The 26,752-nt window shown below is 38.4% G+C and overlaps 3 protein-coding genes across 4 annotated transcripts in view; 1 reads left to right on the plus strand and 2 right to left on the minus strand.

The window, feature by feature from the left end:
* ttc6 (tetratricopeptide repeat domain 6) overlaps positions 1-6,182 on the minus strand; it is a 46,334-nt gene extending 40,152 nt beyond the window's left edge. Inside the window, 3 exon segments of the mRNA XM_052153937.1 lie at positions 1,457-1,537; positions 3,971-4,827; positions 6,144-6,182. Of these exon segments, the coding sequence (XP_052009897.1) occupies positions 1,457-1,537; positions 3,971-4,681 (792 nt within the window). The 5' untranslated portion in view covers positions 4,682-4,827; positions 6,144-6,182.
* Positions 6,183-8,849: 2,667 nt separating this feature from the next.
* Positions 8,850-11,670, plus strand: LOC127662667 (forkhead box protein A1-like). The gene is made up of 2 exons (XM_052153960.1): positions 8,850-9,025; positions 9,926-11,670. The coding sequence occupies exons 1-2, from the start codon at positions 8,954-8,956 to the stop codon at positions 11,156-11,158; spliced, it is 1,305 nt and encodes a 434-aa protein (XP_052009920.1). The 5' UTR covers positions 8,850-8,953; the 3' UTR covers positions 11,159-11,670.
* A 4,111-nt stretch (positions 11,671-15,781) lies between these two features.
* LOC127662651 (mirror-image polydactyly gene 1 protein-like) overlaps positions 15,782-26,752 on the minus strand; it is a 113,341-nt gene continuing 102,370 nt past the window's right edge. For both annotated transcript variants that reach the window (XM_052153935.1, XM_052153936.1), the window contains one exon: positions 15,782-16,966. In XM_052153935.1, the coding sequence (XP_052009895.1) occupies positions 16,900-16,966 (67 nt within the window). In that variant the 3' untranslated portion in view covers positions 15,782-16,899. The remainder of the gene's footprint in view (positions 16,967-26,752) is intronic.

The raw sequence follows: 26,752 nt of genomic DNA on the forward strand, positions 1-26,752 counted from the left end.
TATTTTATCATCGCAACATTGGCTACCTGTAAAGTTACATATTAACTTTTAAATTCTGATAATTAATTACAAAGCTTTGAATGGTCTGGCTCCTCAGTACTTAAGCGAACTTCTATAATGACATAATCCATCATGTTCACAATGATCGCAAAATTCCACCCTGTTAATAATACCTAGAATATCAAAATCGACAAAAGGAGGTCTCTCAGTTTAAGTCTAGACTAAAAAAAGTGTCTGTTCAGCCAGGCACACACCTAATTTATCCCTTAACTCATTGTTTTGCTGCATTAGTCAGATCTGCCAGAACCGGAAACACTTCTCATATTCTTTAACTCTGCTTTTAAATTCAATGACATCTACGCTAATATAATAAAAAAAATTTACCTGTCTCATCCTTGGGATTCAAATCCTGAGGTTTCCAGATCCACTCCCAATGCTATATGTCGCTGAATGATGACTACTAACTGCAGCCTGTACCTACCAGACAGCGAGGGGCACTTCAATCATCATTGTCTGCATCACCTCAGTATACTATGATGGACTTCACAGAGGATGAACTACTGCCAACTGTAACCATAAGAAATGGGATGCTCCACTGGCCACAGCCTGAACCTTGGAATCCCCCCCCAAACTCACCACAGCTCTTCAGTTTTACTTCACTTTGTGTGCAATTACTTTTCTAACTGGTTGACTAATGCTTTTCATTACTGGTGTTCAAATATTCCCAAAATCCAAAAGTCTATCATTGAAAATGTATTATCTATACTTTATTAACTATAATTCATCCTGGAGCTTCCAAGGTATATCTACCTAATTTAACTGGCACAGTAGCTCATGCTATTTTCACAGTACAGTCGTACAGAACAGTAGGTCACTTTATTTATTTTTTCTAACTGATCAGGGCTGCGTTTCCCTAAAGCATCATAAGTCTAAGTAGATCATAGAAACCATGGGTGCCAATGGCCTCTACGATCATCTTAGGCTTGCAATGCTTTTGGGAAACGCAGCCCAGACTGGTAGCAATCACATAAACATATTTCAACTTTACAGCTCAAATAATACAGTAAATGAGTTTTAACAGAAGAATTAATGTAAGTGTTTCATAAAATTATAAGCTTCACATTTCTGCTTTTAAACCCTCCAAAAATGTGTCCCATTCACTTCCATTGTAAGTACCTCACTGTAACCTCGATTTTTGCTCTTTTCTTTTCAAGAAAATGACAGCTATCAAAACAAATGCTATCAATTGAGCTTAACTTGTACTAAACATGAAACATTTCTTTAAGTCGCCTTTCAAAGTTTACTTCCTATATGTACATATATTATTGAAGATAGAGTGTCAAAAATGGAAACACTGTTTTTCAAGTAATTTCTTCGATAGCACTGGTTTCTTGTTCATATCACCACAAATAACCACCAGCACTGTGTGATGAATTCCTTCACCCTCAGAACTAACCTCAGATTCGCTCAGTAAGACTGTCTCAGGTCTTGGTGAACTTTTTTCTTTTGGTGCAGAGGGGTCCCTTTGAGTTGGCCCCTGAAGGAAAACACACATTGAAAAGTTTTCATTCCAATCTTATGACTTCACCCATTAAGATGTACAGTACAAACAGGAAATTCTACACATTTTCCCAATGCAGCTAGATATTCTAAATATTTCAGTGAAGTCATTTTATAAACAGCATGGGAACATCCACCTTTGCTTGAAATGAAGAACAAACAGGTTGCTCATATGCAGTGCTGGGTAGATTACTTCTGAACTGTAATCTGGTACTGATTACAAATTACATTACTAAAATCTGAATCAATATAGTAATATAATCAACAAGTAATATCATCTTCTTGCTTTTAGATTGCTTTTGGATTACTTCTGACCTCATTCTTGTTTATTTGATGTCACATGCATTCGAGCAGGATAAGCTTGTACCCTTTTGGTAATGTTGCTAAACTGCATTAAAGAAAGCTTAAAGGTCACCCAAAATTTTAATTAATAATTTATGCACCCTCGTGCCATCCCAGATGTGTATGACTTTCTTTAATCTGCTCAACTCAAATTAAGAATTTTAGAATAATTGCTCAACTCTGTAAGTCCATACAATGCAAGTGAATGGGTGCCAACATTTTGAAGCTTCAAAATCCTCATAAGGGCAACATAAATGTACTCCAGACAACAATGTCTTCTGACAGGTATATGATAGGAGTGGATGAGAAACAGATCAACATGTAAGTCCTTTTTTTTTTTACTAAAAATTCTCCTCACTGCTCAATCAATCACCACTTCAGTTTCCATTCTTCTTCTTCTTCTGTCTTAATGAATATCGCCCCCTACTGTGTAAGGAGAACAATCTATGTTAAAAATGACTTAAATTTTGATATTTTCTCAACCACACCTATCATATCGTGCCTGAATACATGGATTTAACCACTGGAGGCGTATGGATTACTTTTATGTTCCCTTTATGTGGATTTTGGAGCTTCACATTTTTTGGCACCCATTCACTTCCATTGTGAGGACCTATAGAGCTGAAATATTAGTTAAAAAAATATTAATTTGTGTTCTGCAGAAGAGAGAAGGTCATACACATGTGGGATGCCAGGAGGGTGAGTAAATCATGTGAGAATTTTCATTTTCATTTTGGGGTAAATTATCCCTTAAATGGATCATAAATATGATAATTTTTATGATTTGTGTGTGTGTGTGCCTTGATTTTTGTCTGTTTCAGAGTATAAAAGCGCATACATTCAATCCTTTACTACCCAGCACTGCCATTTGTGGCTCTTGGAGCTCACCCTACAAAGGATTTTATTATTATGTTACACTTTTATTGTATCGCTTCAGATTAAATGTTCATGAGTTGTACGCAGACTCCGTTTAAGCAGTATGGATAACACTGCACATTATTCTTCTTTACATAGACATATGTTGCACCTACAGTGGCCCCCAAAAGTATTTGGATACTTAAGCCACCCTAAAAATGTTAATTTTATTGTCTTCTCTCCTTAATTGTTTTGTATTACTATTCACGTTTTCTTTTTATTCTATGAATATGACATTTACAAGTTTTCTGTAAAGCACTTTGTTTACTTAAAAATGTATGAATTTAACTGGAATACATATAATTAAAATCAAACAATGTTATATTATTTTAACGAAAGACAACACAAGCTCACTTTAAGCAAAACATTTCACAAAAAGAAGTTTGAAGATGGCTAAAATTATAAAAAAATCGAATGTATTGTTCAAAATGAAGACAAAAAAATTGACAAAAATATGGTAGTCAAATGTTAGTGGAACATGTCTATGTAATGTGATGAACTACACCTGTGGTTACTCTGCTAACTTCCTATATCCACTAAAATTCACCTCTGGATCAGTTGTTTAAAAGTAACTGCAAAAATGAATAAATGAATGAATGTAACATTTATATAGCTCTTTTCAGATACTTCACTCAAAGAGCTTTACACAGTGAACAGAGTACTCTCCTCAACAACCACCAGTGTGCAGCATCCACCTTGATGATGCAACGTCAGCCATAGTGTGCCAGTACGCTCACAACACACCAGTTGTTGGTGAAGAGGAGAGACACCTGTGATAGAGCCAATTCAGGGATGGGGATTATTAGGAGGTCATGATTGATAAGGGCAAATGGGGGAATTTGGCCAGGACACTGAGCTTAAAACCCCTACTCTTTTACGAGAAGTACCCTGGGATTTTTAATGACCACAGAGAGTCATGACGTCGGTTTAATGTCTCATCTGAAAGAAATGGCTGAGAAAAGTGAAGTTTGAAGTGAGAATATGTTTGCAGATGTCACATGGTTTGATATTAATGTTGTGCTATCTATGAGTGAACTAAGTGTCCAAATATTTTTGGGGGCCACTATACATGAAAGTATGAAATCTGATTTGGTGCTGTGTTTATAGTATAAAATAAATGTAATTAATACAAATGAATAATGTCTTAACTAACCTCATTATCAACGATGCAGCTGCATGCAAGTTCACTTTCTGTGAAATGTTCATTTGTTTGGCCACAGGCAGAGAGACTTCCATCATTCACTTTCCTTTGCAGGGGACCAATGATCTCATCCACACTGTACCCACATCCCATCACTAATGTGTCTGCCAAGGCTTCATCTGGCGTCCTCTGCTGGTCAACCTCATCTGGTTGTTCCGGGCCTGCAATAAGTCTGGCTTCCTCCAGCAGCTCTGAGGTGGATTTTACACTTTGGATGGTGCTGGAGCTAGAACTGCTGGTGTCACACTTATGTGCATTCAAGAATGATCCTCTTCTACTATGTCTACCATCTTCTGAATTCTCAGAGCCTGGCTTCTCGTTGTCCACGCTGCCATTAGAGCTGTCTAAACTCGGGCGGTTCTGTTGTCTACAGAAAATAGGCTGTTGAGCACAAGTGCTGGAAGTTTTCTTCTCCACACCTGACCTCTGTTGTGCAAGAGTGTGATGTAAATTCCTACCTGCTGATAACGTCTTCTCTGATCTGGGCTTAGCAGGAGGTTGTGGCCTCTGGGACAAGGATACTGCTTTGGTGGTCCCCACAAGAGAGGCGATGGCTGGCTTTTTGACCATTTCTTGACCAGCTTTAAGTTTTGGAAGTGTCATTGTGTTCAATGATTTGTCTACGGAGCAAATCTTTGGTCTTTTATTCTGACCCCCACTCATTTTGTAAGCCTTTGTTGAGACATGGATTTGTAGGCAGCTTTAAGATGGGATAAGGTCTGTTTGGAGCTCAAACACAGCTGGGTGAGACACTGGTTTTAGGTCATTTTTGTCAGGATACAAGGTTCACCAAAGTTGACAGGGCTCACCTGGCAAGGTAAGGTTGAGTGGATTTCTTTTTTTAAAGTGTTCACTATGGTTCACTCCGTAAGTGCTTCTAAGAAATCAAAGAATTTGAATTGTGTTTCTTTGTCTTTCATTTACAGTTTCTCGGTGTACTTCTGTGTCCACAGACATTGTTTGCTGTGCACTTGTACAAGCATTTGAACTAAAATGCATTGAAAAATCCAACAAGCTCAACCATTTTGGTTAAATCAGAACTGGAAGAGAAAGTTATAACAGTTCACATGGAAAAAATAGCTATATTTAAAGGATTATTCCAGGTTAAGTTAAGATCAAGTTAAGCTTTTGTGGCACAATGTTGATTACAAGAAAAATCACACACACACAAAAAAGAGAGAGAGAAAAAAAGAAAAATATCTTGGTTACAGTGAGGCACGTACAATGGAAGTGAATGGGGGCCAATATTTTTGTGCTAAAATACTCACTGTTTCAAAGTATAGTCACAAGATGTAAACAATGTGCATGTTAACAATTGAAGTCTCATCAAATCACTTACTAACCTTTTCTATGTAATGTTATATCCAATTTTACAACTACGTTGCCATGACAACATTGTAAAGCAACCATATAACAACTACAAAAATGCCAATTAAAACAACTTTAAAGCTCAAATAATTCATAAGTTTTAACATAGTCATTAATGTAAGTGCTTTTATAAAATTATATGCTTCTCATTTCTTAATTTAAACCCTCCAAAAGTGGCCCCACTGTAACCTCAACTATTTATATAGGGGGGATTAGTCTAAATTTATATTTTGTGGTAATCAAAATTAATGCACAAATGCAGTCGATTGAGCTTAACTTGTATTGAACTGGGAATATCCCTTTAAAAAAAGCAACATACTTTGTCCAACATTCTTTTCTGGCAGTGCAATATATTAATGAAATTTAGTTGAGTTTTATTATTTACATTTTTCACTGGCCTGTTTCAAAATCGAGATAAATTCTCTTTACACTTTTGGGCAGCTCAAGAAAAATTACATATTTAATGTCAGATCGCTTTCATAGAAATGTGCATAAAATTAAGTGTTACTTTTGTCTCAAAGTATTTATTTATTTATTTATTATTTATTTGTTTATTTATTTGTAAGTTGAGGTAGCAAGCTAGCTCTCTCCAAAGTTTCTCTTTCCCCAAACATTGATTCGCAAAAACTTTTCAAAACTTTACAAATTCCTCTCTTACCTTTCGGAAATGTGTCTCCACCACCTTTAATCTTTGCCAAATGTACTTAAAAGTAAAAGTGTATCGGCTGGTTGCTAAAATGTAAGTGCAGCTTTTTACCTTAGAAACTCAAACAGTGAAACTCCGGGCAGCGTCTCCTAGCAACCGGTCTGTCTCTCTCTGCGCGTGCCAGAGTTGCTCGTGCAAACTTGCAGTTGGAAAAACTCAAGTAAATTATTATCTAGCTGTTAATAATTGTTATTTCTTCATGCAATCATTTATTTTTATTGTTTGCATATTTCTGCTACCATTGTGTTTTTTTTTATTTGTTTTACTGTCTGATAGAAAAGCAATAACATACCACATGAATCGCAAATGTTCAGACAATACTGTAATGCGTTTATATTTAAAGAAGCTGACAAATGTAATAAAGCAAGATACGTATTTATAAGCAGCTTTTGATATAAATTAATTTAATAAATAATGCATTTAATTAACTGAAAACAAGACACGTTTCCATGATAGTGCTCTCTCTCTCCCTCCCTTCCTCTCATGGGAGCTTTGACATGGTCTAATGTTCTTTTGCTTCAAGGGCCATTTCATTGCGTCCTGTGAGAAATCGATTTGTGCTCTAATGGTGTCAGAGAACACTGGAGATAATCCGCTGTAAGTGGATGATCAGAGCTGTCATTCGCTCATTAGCAGGTGTACAGTGGGAAGCGTGAGCTCTTGTTTATCTGAGCAATAAAAGGGCTTCCCAAACGCTTTACTCATTACCAAACCTAATAGTCTTCAAAGTTGCACGTCAACATTAACAGCTTATTTAATGTGGCGTTCTCTGAACTATCCAGTGAAGCAAATTTGCTAATTTATTTTAGTAACACTAACAACGTTTATAAATAACATTAACAAATATGATTGCATTTAATGATGCCCAGATAATTATATAATGCATATTTAAACTGACCCAGACAGTTAAAGATTATATTAGCCTATATCTTGATATTTGAATGTGCATATGTTATGCACAACATTAAAACTACTGACATGTGAAGTGAATAACATTTATTAGGATATATCTCGTTACAATGGCACCTGTCAAGGGGTGGGATATTAGGCAGCAAGTGAACAGTCAGTTCTTGAATCTCATGGATCTCCTTTGACAAGGCCCAGATTGTGAAGATGAATGGGTCAGAGCATCTCCAAAAACTGCAGGTATTGTGTGGTGTTCCTGGTATGCAGTGGTTAACCTTCTGAAACAGTAAAAACACTTTTTTTTTTATATGGGGCTGCAGACCGATTAGAGTGCCCATGCTGACCCCTGTCCACTGCCGAGTCAGAACTGGAGCATGGAGCAATGTATAATGGTGGCCTGGTCTGATGAATCATGATTATTTTAGATCCTGTGGACAACAGGGTGGTTGTACGTCGTTTCCCTGGGGAAGAGATGGCAGCAGCATGCACTATGGGAAGAAGTCAGGCCGGAGGAGGCAGTGTGATGCTCTGGGCAATGCTCTGCCGGGAAACTTTGGGTCCTGGCATTCATGTGGATGTAACTCTGACATGCAGGGGCGTCGGACTGGGGGGGTAAAGGGTACCGAGTACCCAGGGCCCGAGGCAGGGGCGGCCCCTTAGAAGTCAGTTTTCTATACATACATATTTGGTACGGGGGCCCAGCAAGATGGTTTGTACCCAGGGCCCAAAATTTGGTGCTACGCCCCTGCTGACACGTGCCACCTACTTAAATATCGTTGCAGCCCAGGTACACCCCTTCATGGCAATGGTACTCCTGGGCAGAAGTGGCCAATTTCAGTAGGATTATGCACCCACTACACACATTGTTCGGGAATGGTTGGAGGAACATGACGAAGAGTTCAAGGTGTTGACTTGGCCTCCAAATTCCCTAAATCTCAATCCGATTGAGCATCTATGGGATGTGCTGGTCCAATAAGTCTGAGGCCCACCTCGCAACTTACAGGACTTAAAGGATCTGCTGCTATCGTCTTGGTGCCAGATACCACAGGACACCATCAGAGGTCTTGTGGGGTCCATGCCTCGACGGGTCAGAGCTCATTTGGCTGCACGAGTGTGACACGATATTAGGCAGGTGGTTTTAATGTTGTGGCTGATCGGTGTGTATGGTATAATGTATTCTGATGCATTTATGAAAGCTATTATAATATATTTAAAATAATGACTTAAAGTTATTAAAACTCAGCATTCATTTAATTTTCTTTTTTCTCTCACAAATATTAGCCCACAGTATCATGCTTAACAGACCATAATGTAGATCATATTGCAACTAGTTCAAATACAACGTCATGAGACTTTCAATATTTTCAGATAGATTCATATTTGAATGTATACTGTATATGCAGTACAATGTAAAATACAATTAGCCTATTTCTTTAAGGTTTATCTATTTGTTATTATAGAAAGTAAATTTAAAGTACTACCGTTATTATGTAAAAAACATTTATAAATATGTATAATATGTAATATATAAAGAAATATAATGTAGCAAATGTTCAGTGCTTTAGTGATTTCGTTACATGACATGCTAATGTGAAGATTGCAATAGTGCTAGCCTGAATTTAGTGCTATCTTGTAATTAAATTAACACTCAGAATTTGAACTTTATAGTTTGAGTGCTGTAAAACAAACGGGACATGTTTCCTGTTAAAAGCAGTGGAGTCGAATTGTTCCTGAAATAAAGAGAGACGCAGGCAAATGAGACATAGGAAGTGGGATGTACCTTGCCCTACGTAACAAGCAGGGGGAAGATCTCCATTGCAGTCCCAACATTTCCTCACTTTGCCCAAAGCCGCGCGCAACATCCCACCAGAGATTGCGTGCGCGCACACACACACGCACGCGAACCACTGTGAGTCTGCGAACTGCATGTGGAGGAGCTGCGTATTTCCTCCATAATGTTGGGCGCTGTGAAAATGGAAGGACACGAAACTCCAGACTGGAGCAGCTATTATAATGATGCACAAGAGGTAAGAATAATTATTACTGCGGACATTTGGTTACTGGCAGTCTGAGATACATTAAAATGTTCAGAAAGTTTGCTGTGAATGCATGTTGGTAATGCATCAAAAGGGCTGTGTTTTTGGGACTGGGGCTAACTCTACAAACCCCTTCTGGAAATACATAATTAATTTGAATTAAATAATTGTTCGTTGTATTTTTGTCAGAAGCTGAGAAAATATCTGCAATTGATCAACCCACTTGGTGGCAGCAGTGATGCCATTAGAAGTGGGTCACAATGTGAGATATTAAAGGAGTTTAGCAACATTTTATTTCACTTAAAATTTGTTTGATCTATTTTACTTAATTAGATACTTTTGATACCATTCAATAATCATTTGTGTACGTATTTTGAGCATTTCAAACAAAAACAGACGTTTCTGTCTGTTTTGTCTTGCGAAATTGTTAGATCACGCCCAATAAAATGTAGCCTAAAAATTAAATTATTGTCGCTTATGATTTAATAAACTTATGATTATTCCTATACGGCCTGTAATGTGTTTTTTATGTGAAATATATAAAATAATACTGTCAAAATATCGCTCAGGGTTGCATTACATTTTCTCACATTGCAGGCTAAATTAGATTTGTATGTGGTTTTGTGCATTATTATTCCAATACTTATTTTTTTGTAGCCTAAGCTCTAAGTGTTAAATATTTTGTGGAACAACTAACAATTTTTAAAGTGCAACGTGAAAAATGTTAAAGGCATGAATTATGCACATTGTGTAAATAAGAAAACACCGTGAAATTACAAGCTATGCGGAATAAAAGTATGTATTGATGCTATTCGAAATTGAAATGAAAATTCTACGTAACGTAAATAATACATGGGGGAAAAAAAACAAGGTTTTCTATTTTTATTTCAGGTCTATTCTCCTATGACGAACAGCAGTATGAACGCTGGGCTGAGTTCCATGAATAATATGAACACTTACATGGGCATGTCCACCAGTGGGAATATGACTTCCAGTTCTTTCAATATGTCCTATGCGAACCCCGCGCTCGGTGCCGGCCTGAGCCCGGGCACTATGGACGGGATGCCCCCGGGTCCCACCGTTGCCATGAACGGGATGAGCGGCGGGGTATCGAGCATGTGCACCGCGCTCAGCCCGTCCAACCTGAACGCCATGACGGCTCAACACAGCTCCATGAACGCCCTGAACCCGTACTCGAGCATGAGCCCCACCATGAGCTCCATGACATATGCGCAGCCCAACCTCAACAGGGCCAGAGACAACAAGACTTTTAGGAGAAGTTACCCCCATGCAAAGCCGCCCTATTCCTACATCTCTCTCATCGCAATGGCTATCCAGCAAGCACCGAGCAAAATGCTTACTTTAAGTGAGATTTACCAGTGGATAATGGACCTGTTTCCCTACTACCGTCAGAACCAACAAAGGTGGCAAAACTCCATCAGGCATTCCCTGTCTTTCAACGACTGTTTCGTCAAGGTGTCCAGGTCACCCGACAAACCGGGAAAAGGCTCCTACTGGGCATTGCACCCTGACTCTGGGAATATGTTTGAGAACGGCTGTTACCTGCGCCGACAGAAGCGCTTTAAATGCGACAGAAAGTTGATGGCGGGCAAGGGGTCAGACGGAAAAAGGGACCAGTCCAGTCGCTCGGGTTCGCCATCGAGCGACAGTACCAGCACCAAACCCGTGCATATGGACTCAAGCTCTATAACCTCTTCGAACCAGTCTTCTAGTCCACACAGGTTGGACCACAGAAGCGGTGCCACCAACTCCGAACTGAAGAGCACCGGCGCCCAGATCCACCCCGTGTCCAGTTCGGCCACATCTCTGTCCTCTTTGCCTTTACCCCTGCACTCAATTGCCCACGAGACCCAGCTGCACCTCAAGGGAGACCCCCATTACTCCTTTAACCACCCGTTTTCCATCAATAATTTAATGTCCTCCTCAGAGCAACAGCATAAACTGGAATTGAAAGCTTACGAACAAGCGTTGCAATATTCCTCCTATGGCTCAGGGATGTCTTCCAGTTTACCCATGGCCGGCAGAGCCAGCATGGACCCTTCGGCTTTAGAGGCCTCTTATTACCAAGGTGTGTATTCCAGGCCGGTTCTTAATACGTCTTAGTCCATGTTTTCATTTCCGCTGAAGTTGCCGACGAAACAACAACAACAACAACAACAACAACAACAACTTTATTTTGTGCATGCACCCTGTGCATAAAGAACTGTTACTTTAAAGTATAAATGTGTATGTGTATAATACAATATTGTAAAGTGTTCCCATTGAATGATTGTATATCCCAGTTATAAATCATTGCTAGTGTATTTAAAATAATTTCGAGCTTGTAAAATACTTGTTGTAATCCCCCAAACTTGTAGATCCCCGCCATATAGTCTGTGTTACAACGTGCACGAATGAAGGTCAGCTTTGGTCTTGTAGAGAAACGCTTGTTGCTGGTGAAAAAGCGATTCCCCTGTCTGTTGCAGATGTATCTGAATGTTGTCATTTTACTCATTATTTTGGGGGTTTATTTACCTCGTTTTGAATATATATATATATATATATATATATATATATATATATATATATATATATATATATATATACAATTTTAAATCCCAATCTTGTATTGAAATAAATTGATCCAAGGTGGAAATGGATTCTGAATAAAATATGTATTTCTTAATCGAGCATAAGTTTATAGTGCTTTGTGATTTATTAACTTTTTTATTGATTTTTTGCAAAGAGGTCAAATTATGGTGACATCATATTTTAAATTCATTTAAGACTATTGACAAATAAAAGTTGTAATTTCTTTAATAATTTCTAGGAATAACAGGTTTTATTTATTACAATTTACAGATCACATTTTGATCAGGACTTCTTTTTTATTTATTTTTATTTTTAATTTTTTTATGTCCATGCAGTGATGATGGAATTGCAATTTAAATGCAACGCGCAATCAATGACTAAATAGGAACCAAAGCAAAACAGTTCAATCGCTGCGGTTTTATCTAGTTATATATATATATATATATATATATATATATATATATGCCTATATATAATATGCGGTCTCCACTTAAAGGCAGATTTTGGCTGGGACCGTCTGGTTGATGTTGGTAAAAGACCAAGAGGAAATCCAAGTCTAACACAATCGCAGCCTCCAAGACTCGCTTCAAAAGATCCGATCGCGTTTTAAATGGGATTTTAAACAATATCATAGAGAGGCCAAATCATCTTTTTGTGGAGCGTAACCTACATGAAAGGCACGTGAACCTGAACAGATTTGACTTTGATCATGGTATTTTGTATACACGTATTTTGGCTGAGTAACCATGAAATTCATTTAATTATCATGTAATTCACCCCTGATGCGTAAATAAAATGGATAATTGACTTCAGACTTGATAAATCAGTATAACGTGACAGAAGTGCGACCACAGTCATGTTTCATTTCATTTATGCAGATAGGCTAATATTTGTGTCTTTTTTATTTTTTATTTCACTTAAATAGACTGCCGCCAATTTGTGTGGTATTTGTGGGACGACATTGCATGCATTAAACTTTGTAAACTTGGAAATAATTGTATTAACACTGAAATTATTACAGTTAGAACTCGAAATAAGATTTTTTTTTTTTTTTAATTAGCCAAGATGGTAAAGGAAGCTGCATGTCAATGTAAATTACTCTCAAGCGCATGCACGAGAAGAAATCAAAAGCACTTATAAACACAATTAAAGTGCATTTAAAACGAATTGTTTAATATTGTATTATCTAAAAAAGTGGATAGCCCACATTTACCCGAATACACATAATGCCCTCATTACAAACACATAGCTACTTAAGTGGAACATATTATAATTCCTATTATATTGTGAACCCATTTCGACTGTTTTTATTTTATTATAACACATTGTATAGGGCCATTATCAAGTTCATAAATCACACAGTAGACTGCTGTATCACTGTCCTTTTATCACAGCTTGATATTTGATTGTCTGTTTGGTTGTCATATACTCGGATGCTTTATCAGAAGCCATATGTCTTTATTTCAATATTGAATTCGTATATAAATCTTTATGATCAGCAACTGGCAATCGGATTTGTACACTGTGCAAGTAAAAAAACAATGGCTTAAAATTGCCCGCTTTTGTCAAAGATTTAGTTTTTTATTGTCGTGTTGATGATAATAAAACCATGACAGCATTGTTGTGAAAATCCAGGCAGTGCAGAAATATTGAACACATTTTAAAGCATGCTTATTCCTAAATGTTATAGTTTATGTATCGGCATAATTTAGTTGCGTCATAATTCATAATAAGATCTGGTGATTGATAAGCTGTGCAAGCCAACATTTATGACAAGACTTTATTCCTATATTTCAATATTCGATGCTCAATATGCAATATGAACGTTGACCTTTATTTTCCATTGTAAAATTAGTGCACATTTGAAGTCCCGCATATTTAAATGGGCCAGAATTTATTAAGACATAACATATGTTATCAGCGGGCAGTGTCCAAGCCGGAGATTTTAGAAGCGCCTTGTTTTCAAACTTATGTGGCATTTCTCGTTACCCCATCAAAAGATCTGGCGCTTTCTTCGGCCTTATGGACTAAAATTTCGACAACAATACGCATGCCCCTTTAGTTCAAAGCGACCATCAGCGGGCCTACCCGTAGACCTTTCTTCTCCCTCTTTTCATTCTGAGTTTGGAAAAGCACTACAGGGCCAAGGCGCTCCTAATACCTTCTGATGGGGATTGAATTAATTATCTCCAATAACACAATTGTACTTGGCCAACGAAAAGAGCAAAGCAATACCCCTTCAGAATCTCTCTCTCTCTCTCTCTCTCTCTCTCTCTCTCTCTCACACACACACACACACACACACGCACACACACACACACACACACACACACACACACACACACACACACACACAAAGGCCAGGGAGAAGAGGGAAGATCACTATCCGAAATCAGCTTTAGAACCAGCTGGTTTTCCATTAAAAATGATACGGGAGAAGTTTATTAAAGCTTTGTGCCCCTCTAATATGCACCGACCATGTCAGGTTGGTGGTCTTCGCACTCCCACCGTGGTGCTCCATGTTTTGTGTCTTCATTATTCTAGAGCAGGGGCTTCGGTCAGAAACAGCCAGTTGGCTTTGTAGTTTCATAGGGCATGTTTAAACCAATGGTGTTTTTTAAACCAACATTATTTCTATAAGATTATTTTTGTAATGCAAAAATGTCAACGTTCAAGAGATGCATGAACGTTGACATTTTTGCATTGCAAAAATAATGTTATAGAAATAATGTTGGTTTAAAAAACACCATTGGTGTTAAACATGAGATGAACATAAGATAATAAGGAGTCGAGCTTAATTAGACTTTCATGAACGTGCACAATGGCCTAATAAGCGACATCTAAATTCTAGTCTTGTTTTATGACGACACAATTACAACGGATATTCTTTAGGTTATCTCAACTTGAATGCAGCCCAATTATTTATATATAGAGAGCTATAATTAGTTCTCATATATATATGATGTGAGGCCATTTGTACATTATTGACTTATTATTATTGACATATATATATATATATATATATATATATATATATATATATATATATATATATATATATATATATGAAATAAAATGAAATATAAAAAGGCTCATGCAAAATGCGCAATGAGAACTAAATATAGCTGTAGGCCTATAAATAAATGGCTAATATGAGAAGGAGAGAAGACAGAAAGAGAACGAGCTGGAAAGCCTTGAAATATTTGTTGTCGTTATAGCAACAGGATCAGTGGCGCTTTATTCCGAGGGTCATTCACTATGTGCACCCCAAACACGGTTTTAATTAAAGCGTATAAAAGTTTTTTTGTAAGTCTATGATCACGCACGCTGAATTTGGGGGGCGATAATGGGGCATTTCACTTCACACGCCCCAATAAACCCAGAGCTCACTTTGAATATCCACATATCAAACAGATCCTTCGAAACATGCACATCACAAACAAATCATTTAAGAGTGCTCATCTCAAACAAACCATTTCAAGTTTTTACGTCTTGAGAGAAAAAAAAAGTTGGAGCGCACCATCAAAGGGCGAGTCTTTTCTTTTGGGACATGTGTGGACACCCAGGTTGTGCCATCTCCACGGTAACTACAGGAGGAAAATCGACAAGCTTGTTCTGGTGTCGGGGCATTTATTTTAGGGGAGGGCAACTCAGCGGCACGTCTCGCCTAAACAGCCCTTTCTTTATTCACTGGTGCATCTAACATGTTTCTGAGTACATAATCGATCAGGCTGAAGAACAGCAATCACCATTCGAGCTCTGCTGAAGGACGGCCCGGGATGGGAAACGTAAACCATGCCCATTTAATTGTTTGGTGTAGTCTTCGGTAAAGGTCGACTGCTCTCTTTGGCCCATTGTATGTTTGTAAATGATCAGCATGCAAAGCACTCACTATTAAACACTCACATTTGTAATCAAATGAGCATCATTTAAAATGGTTTGAATCATTGACATTGATGATGCATTTTCTTTTTCCTCATTGAAAGTGTTTTTAGGAAGCCAATGATTATAAAACTCTTATTAAAGCATATTTTGTTTTGAGGTTCATTTTGTGTGAATTAAGAAAACAATGGCAGTCAATAGGGAAATATCTCTATTATATATATATACACACACACACACACACACACACACACACTTTTCCTTGGGGTGAATTTTGAATGACTTGAGCAAGTTGTGACATTTAATATGCAATATTTCTCATCAAAACATTTTGGTACAGTTCAGAGATTCAACTACGGTGTATTTATAATCTGATTTGAATAATAATAAAAAAGGGAATTGTTTAATTGCTTTAAAAAAAATTGCAATTCTGCTCTGCTGGGTCTTTGAGGGTAAAATAGGCTAGACATGCATGCAATTTGAATGTTGCTAAATTAATATAAAACACATGTTTTAAGACCATTTTTCACATTTCAAAAGCCCTGTTCCAAATGACACCAACCAGAGAATAAAATCTTCAACAGGCTGTCATTTAAACGGTTATCATTTGGCAGAATTTAAAAGGTTGCTTCATATTTTGGGTCATTTGGGTCAACCAAGATATCACAATAATTCAGTGTGAACAATGAAACAAACAAAACATTTTAGCTCATTTTAAATATTTAAAAGTGAGTGGATGTAATATTTTTGATTTGATGATTTTGAAAAGAACTGACTAAATTGTGCTGACAATATTAGATCAGAAAACTAATACAGAATGAAAAAAACACTCATTTTATTAAATAACACTTAAGAGCATGTACTGAGCAAGATTTCATGCAACATCATAAATACTGATTTGCTTTTGGTTGACTGATTAATTGTCCTTTTATTTAACTCCCTTTATCAATTTGATCAAAAACATGAACGCAATATATATATAGTTCAGTTTGTCTGTACACGATTTTGTACCAAAAAAAATAAAACAAATGCTCAGCTTGGTCCACAAAAGGCTAGTACCTGACCAAGTAATTGTCCAATCCAATTTCCCTCATTTAAACAGACTTAACATCATAACAAGGAGTTGATAAAAATTGACAGAGAGGAAAAAATTCGGAGTAGAGGATAGAGTGTGAAAGGGTAACACTGGCAGCAGTTTCATTTGTGACTGCAAAGCGAATGTGGTTAAACATTTACGATGCAGTTTCTGAGCTTGGGTTGGAAGAAAAGAATGCCACTTCCAGCCGTTGTTTGCCCAGGCCAGGCTTCGGCTGTTTGCTCAGAGTTAAACGCTGCAGCCTGGTCACCAGATGTGGCCGCCTGCTAGGGTCGCCCGACGGCCAATTGGTCCATCAGATCACTTTTCGGACACCGCCAGTGCCCACTTTTTTACGTAACACCTCCACCAATCTCTCCAACCTAAGAAACACAGACAGAAAACACAGCAGTGAATGAGGTGTAAATTAAAGAACAGCGAGACAAACGACAGCCAGCTTTTAACTGTGTTCTCCCAACACACTTGGAGGAAGGTAAAGATGCGGAGTGAGGATGTAGACACTTCTTAAAGTGGGTGAGACATCCATGCTGGTGTCAATGCCCAAATCCTCCAAATATCTGCCTGCCTTTACTTTGGCAAACAGTAGCCTGTTTGTGGTGTCATGTGATTGGTCGGAGTGAGTAAACCTGTGCTTATATGGGCCATGATCCCAGAGACAGTGGAAATGTAGGGAGCTCTAACTGGGTGAAGGGATTGTTTTGGAACAAATGAAGAATGGGGAAAGCAGGCCTGCCTCTCTCCATCCAAACAAATACTTACTCTTCTCCAAAAAACACACTGTAGAGAATTGCATCTAGAAACATTGCATCTGAAATTACTTAAAATGTTAATTGTAGCACTAATTAAAAAATACATGAAAATATACCTACTGCATTTGTGGAATATTTTGGGTTCAATACAAGTTAGTCAACAGCATTTATGGCAAAATATTGAGAGAAAATAATTTGACTTGTCCTTCCATTAAAAAAAAAAAAAGAAGCAAAAATCAAGGTTATAGTGAGGCACTTTTGCACAATTTTTGGAGTGTTTAAAGGCAGAAATGTGAAGTTTTTCATTTTATAAAAGCGCAAATAAAATTGTTAAAACTTATGTATTATTTGAGCTGTAAATTATTTAAATCACTGTTGTTACTGTTGTTTTAGAGTTTATGGCATTAAATCATCGTGGCATTGAAGTTTTAAAATTGGATATAACTGTACACAGAAAAACCTGCATGTTTTTACGTCTTGTGGCTATATTTTTAAAACAGTTAAAAAAGCATATTAATGTTTATGTATTGGCCCCACAAATGTCTATTAAATGTGCCTCACTGTAACCAAGATTTTTGCTTTCTTCAATGAAAAGAAGGGAAAAGTCTAAATTAATTTTGTGTTAATCAACATTATGCTGCAAATGCTACCATTAACTTTTATCGAACCCGGAATATTCCTTTAATTTCAATACCAAAATTTAAATGAAGAAATTGTGAATATGATTTATTTAGCCATTTTTTGACTAATACATTTCCACCGCCATTCCATAAAATAAACTTTGCATATGAAATTATTTAAATTGTGTGAATTTCAGCATTGATTTCAAAATACATGAACATATACCTATTCATTTCTAAAACAAACCAATCTAAAATCAGTTTTAATTAGAGCACATGGAGTATATTAAAGTATAGCTGAATATAATTAATAAAATGCAGGGTTCCCCCACACTCTGACTGATTGCTGTGAATTTTCAAGTTAAATTATGTGAATTTCAGCGATGACCTCAAAATACATGAAAATATACCACCGTGACCCACAGGATAAGCAGGTCTAGACAATATTATAGAAATTATGGATGAAATAATACCTTTTAATTTCCATAACAAACTAAAATAAAGTCTTAATTGGTGCACATGAAGTATACTGAAGTATAACTGAATCAGATTAGTATTCCAACACTTTTTAACTATTTCATTTCCATGGCTTTCCATAATTTTATCTAGACATTTATGATGACCTGATTGTTAAAAATCCCTTTATAGAGAGTGCCGGGGCACATATCAATTTGTGCCTGCTGTATTAATGCTTAGAATTAATAGATGTAAGTAATAATTCTTCAATTGATTATCTGAAAGTGATTATACTTCAGTGACTATACCTCCAATACAACCCTCAGTGGCACGTGTAATGTTATCACGCTAGTTTGCGAGCAAGTTTTACTTTTCACAAGCACTCAAAAAGAGCAATATATAGATGATTAAATATTTTAGGGCACAGTCGACAAATTCATATTCACTTATCATACATTTACCCATTAGTTGTCATCAAACTGAAAATCTCAACTGTAAGTTGTAATTAAATAAACATAATTTAAAGACATATAAAGATAGCTCAGGTTTGTTCCAATGCAATATCAAAACTTTCTCTGATAAAAACAGTAAGGTATTGAAGATAAAATTGTAGTACTGACTCTACTGCCCTCACAACAACTAAGCGAATGCAAAAAACAGCCCGGCTCTTTCTGAGTTTTCATAGCAACGCCTATAAGACGTGCTTAGCATAGCCAGTGCTGGTATTGTCCACTGAGGTTTCTCTGTCTTATTAAGTGAGCATATGGGAGTGGTCTGACCCCAGCCTTGCTCCCTCTGTAGTCTCCACCTGTTTTCCCGTACAGGGAGATTGGAGAGCAGCCGCAGGACCATATGCATCTCTCAGAGTCCCTTTGCAACTGAGATGCGTCACGTTGGATTGAAACGAGGGTGAGAAGGGGTACAGGGACAACAGTGGGTGGGAGGGGGGTGGGGCAGTTCAAAACACCAGACTAATATTTATAAAAGGTCAGTGTAGCTAAATGAACAGGCCATGCACGTAGACATATATACATACGAGCAAAAAGCATTCATATCACGCATGCACCACAATCCACTTCCCCAAAACACACAAACATGCAGACAGACACCACAATACCTCTCTCGCCATCATAAACAGGCACGGAAACACCTTTTTCCCATGTGTGCAAATTTTTAGCGTTTTAAATATATTCATTAGCCTCCCTGTCATGTTTGCACAATTAACAGATCTGCGATTCCGTGGCAGGATCTCCAAGGTGTGCCGGCGGGCTGGGGTTGGATTTGGTATACACTGTTTGCAGAGAGTGGCCGTAAACCCAAACATACACGTGAGGGAAGAGCCAGCAAAAGCATAAATCCTGATTAAGAATTCACAGAGTCGCAAAGCCAACAATTCGAGCTCCCAGTAAACAGCGGCCACGCATAAATTATGAACAACAGCACGTTTTTTATATGGCATGGAAAAATATCCGTTTCAATGCAAAAATATGATACTTTCTGTTGCATTTTGTGTACACAATCTAGAATAATGCCATGACAATGCCTGGCAAGAACCCTTAAAGGTACCATATTGTGAGGAATAATATGGTCTTTGATTCACAGTACTGTGAAAACATACTGAAGCTTTCATAACTCAAAACTTCCTTATTGCTTATTCCTTATAGGTTATTGACATACATCAGTAACTTGTACTACATAAATATGAAATGAGCAACCACATTAGGGATGGGAATTACTTGAAACATTGAAATTGAGAATTTGAGTTCAACCTTCAACCTTTGAACCTGTTTTTCTTTGGCAAATATTAGCACCGTGCATAAACAACAACATCTGGATTAAAAAATTACCAAAAGACATTTGCACTTACACATAGAAACATGCACTCACTGAACACTTTATTACGAACACCTGTACACTTACTTATTCATGCTATTACCTAATCAGCCAATCGTGTGACAGCAGTGCAATGTGTAAAAGCATGCAGATACAGGTCAGGAGCTTCAGTTAATATTCACATCAACCATCAGAATAGGGAAACAAATTTAATCTCAGTGATTTCAACCGTGGCATGATTGTTGGTGCCAGACGGGCTGGTTTGAGTGTTTCTGTAACTGCTGATCTCCTGGGATTTTCATGCACAACAGTCCCTAGAGTGTATAGAGAATGGTGCCAAAAACAAAAAACATCCAGTGAGTGACAGTTCTGTGGACATAAATGCCTTGAAGAGAGAGAATGGCCAGAATGGTTTGAGCTGACAGAAAGGCTCCGGTAACTAAGATAACCCCTCTGTACAATTGTAGAGAGCAGAATAGCATCTCAGAATGCACAACATGTCGAACCTTGAGGCGGATGGGCTACAACAGCAGAAGACAATGTTGGGTTCCACTTCTGTCAGCCAAGAACAGAAAACTGAGGCTGCAGTTTGTCTACCATCTGTGTACCTCAGCAGAAATTGAGATTCATCAGATTAAGTTATGTTTTTCCAGTCTTTAACTGTCCAGTTTTGGTGAGTCTGTGCCTGTATTGTATCTGTTTGAAATTCTGTTTGTTGATCTTTATGCAAATAAAAGTCGTACCTTTTTGTACGAGCAAAGTCATACAATATCTTACGATTTCCCTGACAACACTAGAAGTTATTTTTAGCTGTGCAGATGAATCAGAACAGTAAAAGAAAAACAGGGTGTGGATGGTCAGCTCTAGCTGTGCCAGACAGAAACTGCCCTTCATGGGAGTCTGCAAGACTATGGCATGATGGGACGCAACAGCCGCAGCCCATTTGTGGGCTGTCAGGCAAATGAAAAGGACCTTTGTGCACTTCTCATGGCCAAGTTTGATTCAGCGGGTCATTAGACATTCAGCTCGGCTCCTCTGTCAATGGGACTGCAGGGAGGGACGGCACTCAGGTGCCACATTCTGGCCCTGCACTGGGCTTCCTCCACTCCAGTTTGCTCTGCTATGCGAGCCTGGAGGACGATCGCATCACCCCTGCATTCTTCTCACCGGCGTGTGACGAGGCCTACGTCAGAGCGGCTTCCCACAGCAGCTCGGATCCCGGTAAGCAGGGGCATCCATTTGAATGTCAGCTAGCTGTCAGGTGTGATCAGTCTAGTTGTGCACACACATAAATGCAGCCAATCATGTCCATGTACCTTTGCTCTAAGGGTCAAAATAGATGTCACCTCTACCCTAAAACTAAAGGAGGAGGTAAAAATCTCATTGAGCTCCAGAGAACAGAAATTTATTTGAATTTAAAGCTAATAGGCCAAAGTATTCTTTGGTTTTCCACATGTTTGTAAGTCTCACACACAGTGAATGTGACCCAAATCAGCATAGTACTAGCACAGTACATGTATCTAAAAAAAAAAACTACATACAAGTCGGAAAGAAAATATGGAAGAAGCTAAACTAAAACAAATAATAAATAAACAAAGGTTAAAGATCTTTTTCCATTGTACCTTCTGTTGTATTGCATTTACTTATTTTACATTACAATAAACATATGTAAAATTCAAATGCATGTCTTTTACACAACCTATTTGATATATTGATGCACAGTATTTAAAATTATTAATTGAATTAGCATAAAACAAACCACGAATGGTTATTCATTAGCTTTACATTAGTTGACAAAATGTCGAAACATTTTTAAAATAAAGCACTGGATTTGAAATAATTGAGCAAAATCACTGATTTCCATCATCTTTTAATGTCCACCCGCCCCTTCCAATGCCAACATTCCAACATCTCAGCAACTTGGTTACTCATCTTATTTCGAGTTTCCTACTGGTAACTATGACTTCGCTTGGGTCCAACTGAAAGCCGCATATCTCAAAGCAGTGGTAGTGTGGATGCATCGAACATGTCTGTTTGGGCTCGTGTTCAAAATAGTATACATTGAAAGGCTGAGCTTGACATCGTGTGACACAGAATGCAAGTATATCCCCATCTAAAAGAGTCATGCGTTCACGTCTTTTTAAAGATGTCGTTCCGTAAGTGTTCTTTTGTGTGAGAGGCACATCCCACCGTCAGATCAGCATGAGACCTGTGTTTACTGTCTGGGCCGTGCACATGTAGAGACAGCTTTCAAGGAGACAGACGGTCCTCACTGTGAGGGCATGAGTCTCAAAACGCTTCGCTCGCGAATCACCCTCATTTCTGGGGTGAGTGAGGGACAATTCAGCCTCACATTCCCTCCCAACCGCATCTTCTGTGATACACAAGGATTCACGAGGAGGCACGGCGGGGCCATGAGGTCGAGCAGTATGACTTCAGAAGATGACATCATAACGAACTGTCTAAGTCCTGGTGCACGCCCTTCTCGGCACACTCGCACAGTGACGCCATGCTCTCTAATGTGGATCACGGGGAAGAAAACGGTTATGCCCAACTACCCCATGTGGAGGAGGCAGTAGCGGCACACCCCTGCCCAGTCAATAACAGGCCGTAGAAATCACGGCCCATACATCCTTCCACACTGTGACTACAAACATCCGCACTGGTGGGAAAAGCTTACTCAGTGGCAGGACAAGCTGTATCAGCACTCCACACAATGGCGGTGCTCCAGGTACTTCAAGCAAAGCTCCTCAAGCAAATAGACGAGCACGGCTTCAATTCAGAGACAATCAAAGATCTCTGCACAACTACAGACTTAACACTATATGCCACGGAAGTCACTGTGCAGGCCATTGGTAAGTCCATGCACAACCTGGCAGTTCTGGATTGACATATATGGCTGACCCTCACAGAAATGTGTGATAAGGGAAAAGCCACTCTGTTGGATGCTCCAGTGTCTCCAGCCGGCCTCTTTGGCGGCTCTGTGAATAAGTTTGTTGAGCATTACGTTACGACTTGGAAGCAGTCAAAGGCTATGAGACACTTTATACCAAAACAGAGTACATCACAGCCGGTTCACCAAAGCCCCGTTTCAAGCCAGCGCCCGAATAAAAGCCCCATACCTGGCACCTCATCGGCACATGTGTATGAGCACGTGCAGCAAAAGCTTTCCTGACGGGCACAACCCTTTGAAACAGAAAGCAGAGCCTGCAGTTCCCTCCGGGTCTGCTCCAAAAAAGGCTTGATTGGAGACACAAAACACTGTTCCCCATCTCCCCACTACTGTTTGTCGAGAAAGGAATATTGTTGTTCACAGTATTGCTCAAAATGCGTTAATAAATGCAATGTCAAGTGTACTGAGTCGTGAGGGAATATTCCAGTTACATACGTAACCTTGGTTCCCTGAGATGAAGGGAATGAGACATTGCGAACGCTAGCCGCACTACAAGACTCAGAGTTCTTGAGGTACGAGCGATGCACTCCTTGTTCTCAGTCAGAAATTCGGAGGAAATGGTGTTTGTGCACCTGCTTTTATAGAAGACAGCTTTGCACCAAAACGGACGGGGCAAAAACACCATAGCCAATATTAGAATATTGCCGTTATTGTAGAGAGGTTTCAACTAGGTTGTGTGGAAGGCACTCCCCATATGCGTTAATAAACGCAATGATTCATTCCTTCGTCGTAGTTAACATTAGCCCGGTTGTCAAGCTCCAAAAAGAACACAAAAGCACCATATAAGTGAAGACACCTTGGACCATGTTTGACATCAGTGATGCCAAACATCACTGTTTGTTGTGTGCCTTGTAACCGATCGTGACGCGGTAGGTTGAATATGCAGAAGTGTGAATGAAAATGAGTAAATGCTGACAGAATTTGCATTGCTGGGTGAACTATTCCTTTAAGACAAGAGTTGGCACTAATACAAAGTGTAGAGCAATAAATAACGTGCTGATTCTCAGTAAGCAGAAAACAGTTAACTTCCAGTAATACTACACAGACACACTTCCAGTAGCAGAGCACAGAGGGTGGAATGGACATTGCCCATCATAGTTCGACTTAATGCTGTACACAGCAGTGACTCACATGGCTGAAACTTGCACTGTGGACGTCGCTGGGTCAGACCTCTGAATCAGAGCGATAATGTACACAAACAAGCCACTGTCTCTCACGGACACACACACACACACACACACACACACACACACACACACACACACACACACACACACACACACACACACACACACACACACACACACACACACACACACACACACACACACACACACACACACACACACACGTTGTGTTTCCATGTTTTATGGAGACTTTCCATAGACATAATGGTTTTTATACTGTACAAACTTTATATTCTATCCCCTAATCCTAACCCTACCCCTAAACCTAACCCTCTCAGAAAACATTCTGCATTTTTACATTTTCAAAAAACATAATTTAGTATGATTTATAAGCTGTTTTCCCTCATGGGGACCGACAAAATGTCCCCACAAGGTCAAAAATTTCCGGTTTTACTATCCTTATGGGGACATTTGGTCCCCACAAAGTGATAAATACACGCTCACACACACACACACACACACACACACACACACACACACACACACACACACACACACACACACACACACACACACACACACACTGCCATGCACTTTGGCTGCCACATGAAGATTCAGTTCCTTTTAGTCTTGCTAAACTTTGACATTTGGTTTTGACACCAATTAAAGAAATATTCCAGGTTCAATACAAGTTAAGCTAAATTGACAGCATTTGTGGCATAATGTTGATTACCACAAAAAATACATTTGTCACTTACAATGGAAGTGAATGGGGCTAATCCGTAAATGTTAATATTAGGAATGGGCATTTTCAAGTAATTTTGTAGTCGATGACTCTAACACACAAAAAATTAGTACTTGATTACTTGTAAATTAAAATGTATGACTCCAACAAGAACCGAATGCAAATAAGAGCAGAATTCAATAAGTATATTAACATTACAAGTATCACCGCACTTTGCTTTCAAAAGCACAGATGCCATTATATCATCTTCTCTCACTCAACACCTCAACGACACACATCCACAGCACCTCAGTGGATTCAATCGTAACTGCGACATTTGGTGAGAGATTCAGAAGGAAAACAGTGTAATTCAGTGCTGCTCACGACAGGCAAATGCGAACATGAAAATGAATTTGCGATATTTGTGTAGTGTTGTTAATACTCGAGTAGCTAGTGCAAAATGAGTACTCAGTTACTCATGCACATCCCCAGTTAAAATACACACTGTTTCAAAAGTAAAGCCACAAGATGTAAACAGTGTGTTAACATTATTTTAATGTGATAAAACTGCATACTAAACTTTTCAAAGTAATATTATATCCAATTTTACAACAATGTAACGGTATAAACTCTAATACGACAGTAAAACGATGATTTGAAACAACTCAATACTCAAATACTACACAAGTTTTAACAGAATAATGAATGTAAGTGGTTTTATAAAATGATACGCTTCACATTTCTGCCTTTAAACCCTCCAAAACATTTTCCCCATTCACTTCCTTTGTTAGTGCCTCACTGTAACCTTTATTTTTGCTTCTTTTCTTTTAAGAAAAGAAAGGGCGAGATGAATTTCTTTTTTGTGTTAATCAACATTATGACAAATGCTGTTGAGCTTAACTTGTTTTGACCATGGAATGTTGCTTTAACAGTTATTAATGTATGTGCTGTGATTATGTTTTTACAACATACTGCTTGTCACTTAAGTCAGTTCAGTTAACTATGCAGCAGCTGACATCTAAAGAGGTGAATCCCATTAAACCTATCAAGAACATTTGGGTCATATTTCACAACAATTATTTGTTTTTTACACAGCCGAGTTAAATTCTCAGACCCAACTCACCACCTAATATCAGATATTGTTTTAGTTCAATGAAAAATTAAATTAAATTGAAGTTCCACATTCACCAGCAGAGTCTGTGTGATCTTGTGTGATAATGGCAACCCTTCAGAGTGGCATGTGTAAACAGTGCACTAAAGTTCTGTTGTGTCATTGTGATGGGGTGGTTGGGGGTTCTCTCTGTGTTTTGCGCACCCCCTCAGCTCCACCCCCTTTGGTTAATTCATCTTGTAAATAGTTCAGCAGCCCGGCCTGTGTTTGCTTTTCCGCTGGGAACCCCCAAGTGAGTAAAGCGAGAGAAAGAGAGAATACCTCCTAGCCAACCATCATAAATGTAGAGAACAGGGCAGTAAACGATGTTCAGGGAAGTTAGGTTTATGATTTAGGAATGAGTTATTAGAAGAGAAGAAATATTGCCAAATATTTCTGCATTCATATACTGTATAAAGGAATAGTTCAGCCAAAAATTCTGTCATCATTTACTCACACTCATGTTGTTTTACAAATTATGAAAATGAGTGGGGACTAAGGGGACATTCACTTTCATTATATGGAAAAGAGCAGCA

The sequence above is a fragment of the Xyrauchen texanus genome, chromosome 22 (genome assembly GCF_025860055.1).
Source record: "Xyrauchen texanus isolate HMW12.3.18 chromosome 22, RBS_HiC_50CHRs, whole genome shotgun sequence".
NCBI classification, from domain to species: Eukaryota; Metazoa; Chordata; class Actinopteri; order Cypriniformes; family Catostomidae; genus Xyrauchen; species Xyrauchen texanus.

Coding starts and splice junctions, on each gene's coding strand:
- LOC127662667 (XM_052153960.1), top strand. CDS start 8,954: ATGTTGGGCGCTGTGAAAATGGAAGGACACGAAACTCCAGACTGGAGC. Junction 9,026..9,925: donor ATTATAATGATGCACAAGAG/GTAAGAATAATT, acceptor TTTTTATTTCAG/GTCTATTCTCCTATGACGAA.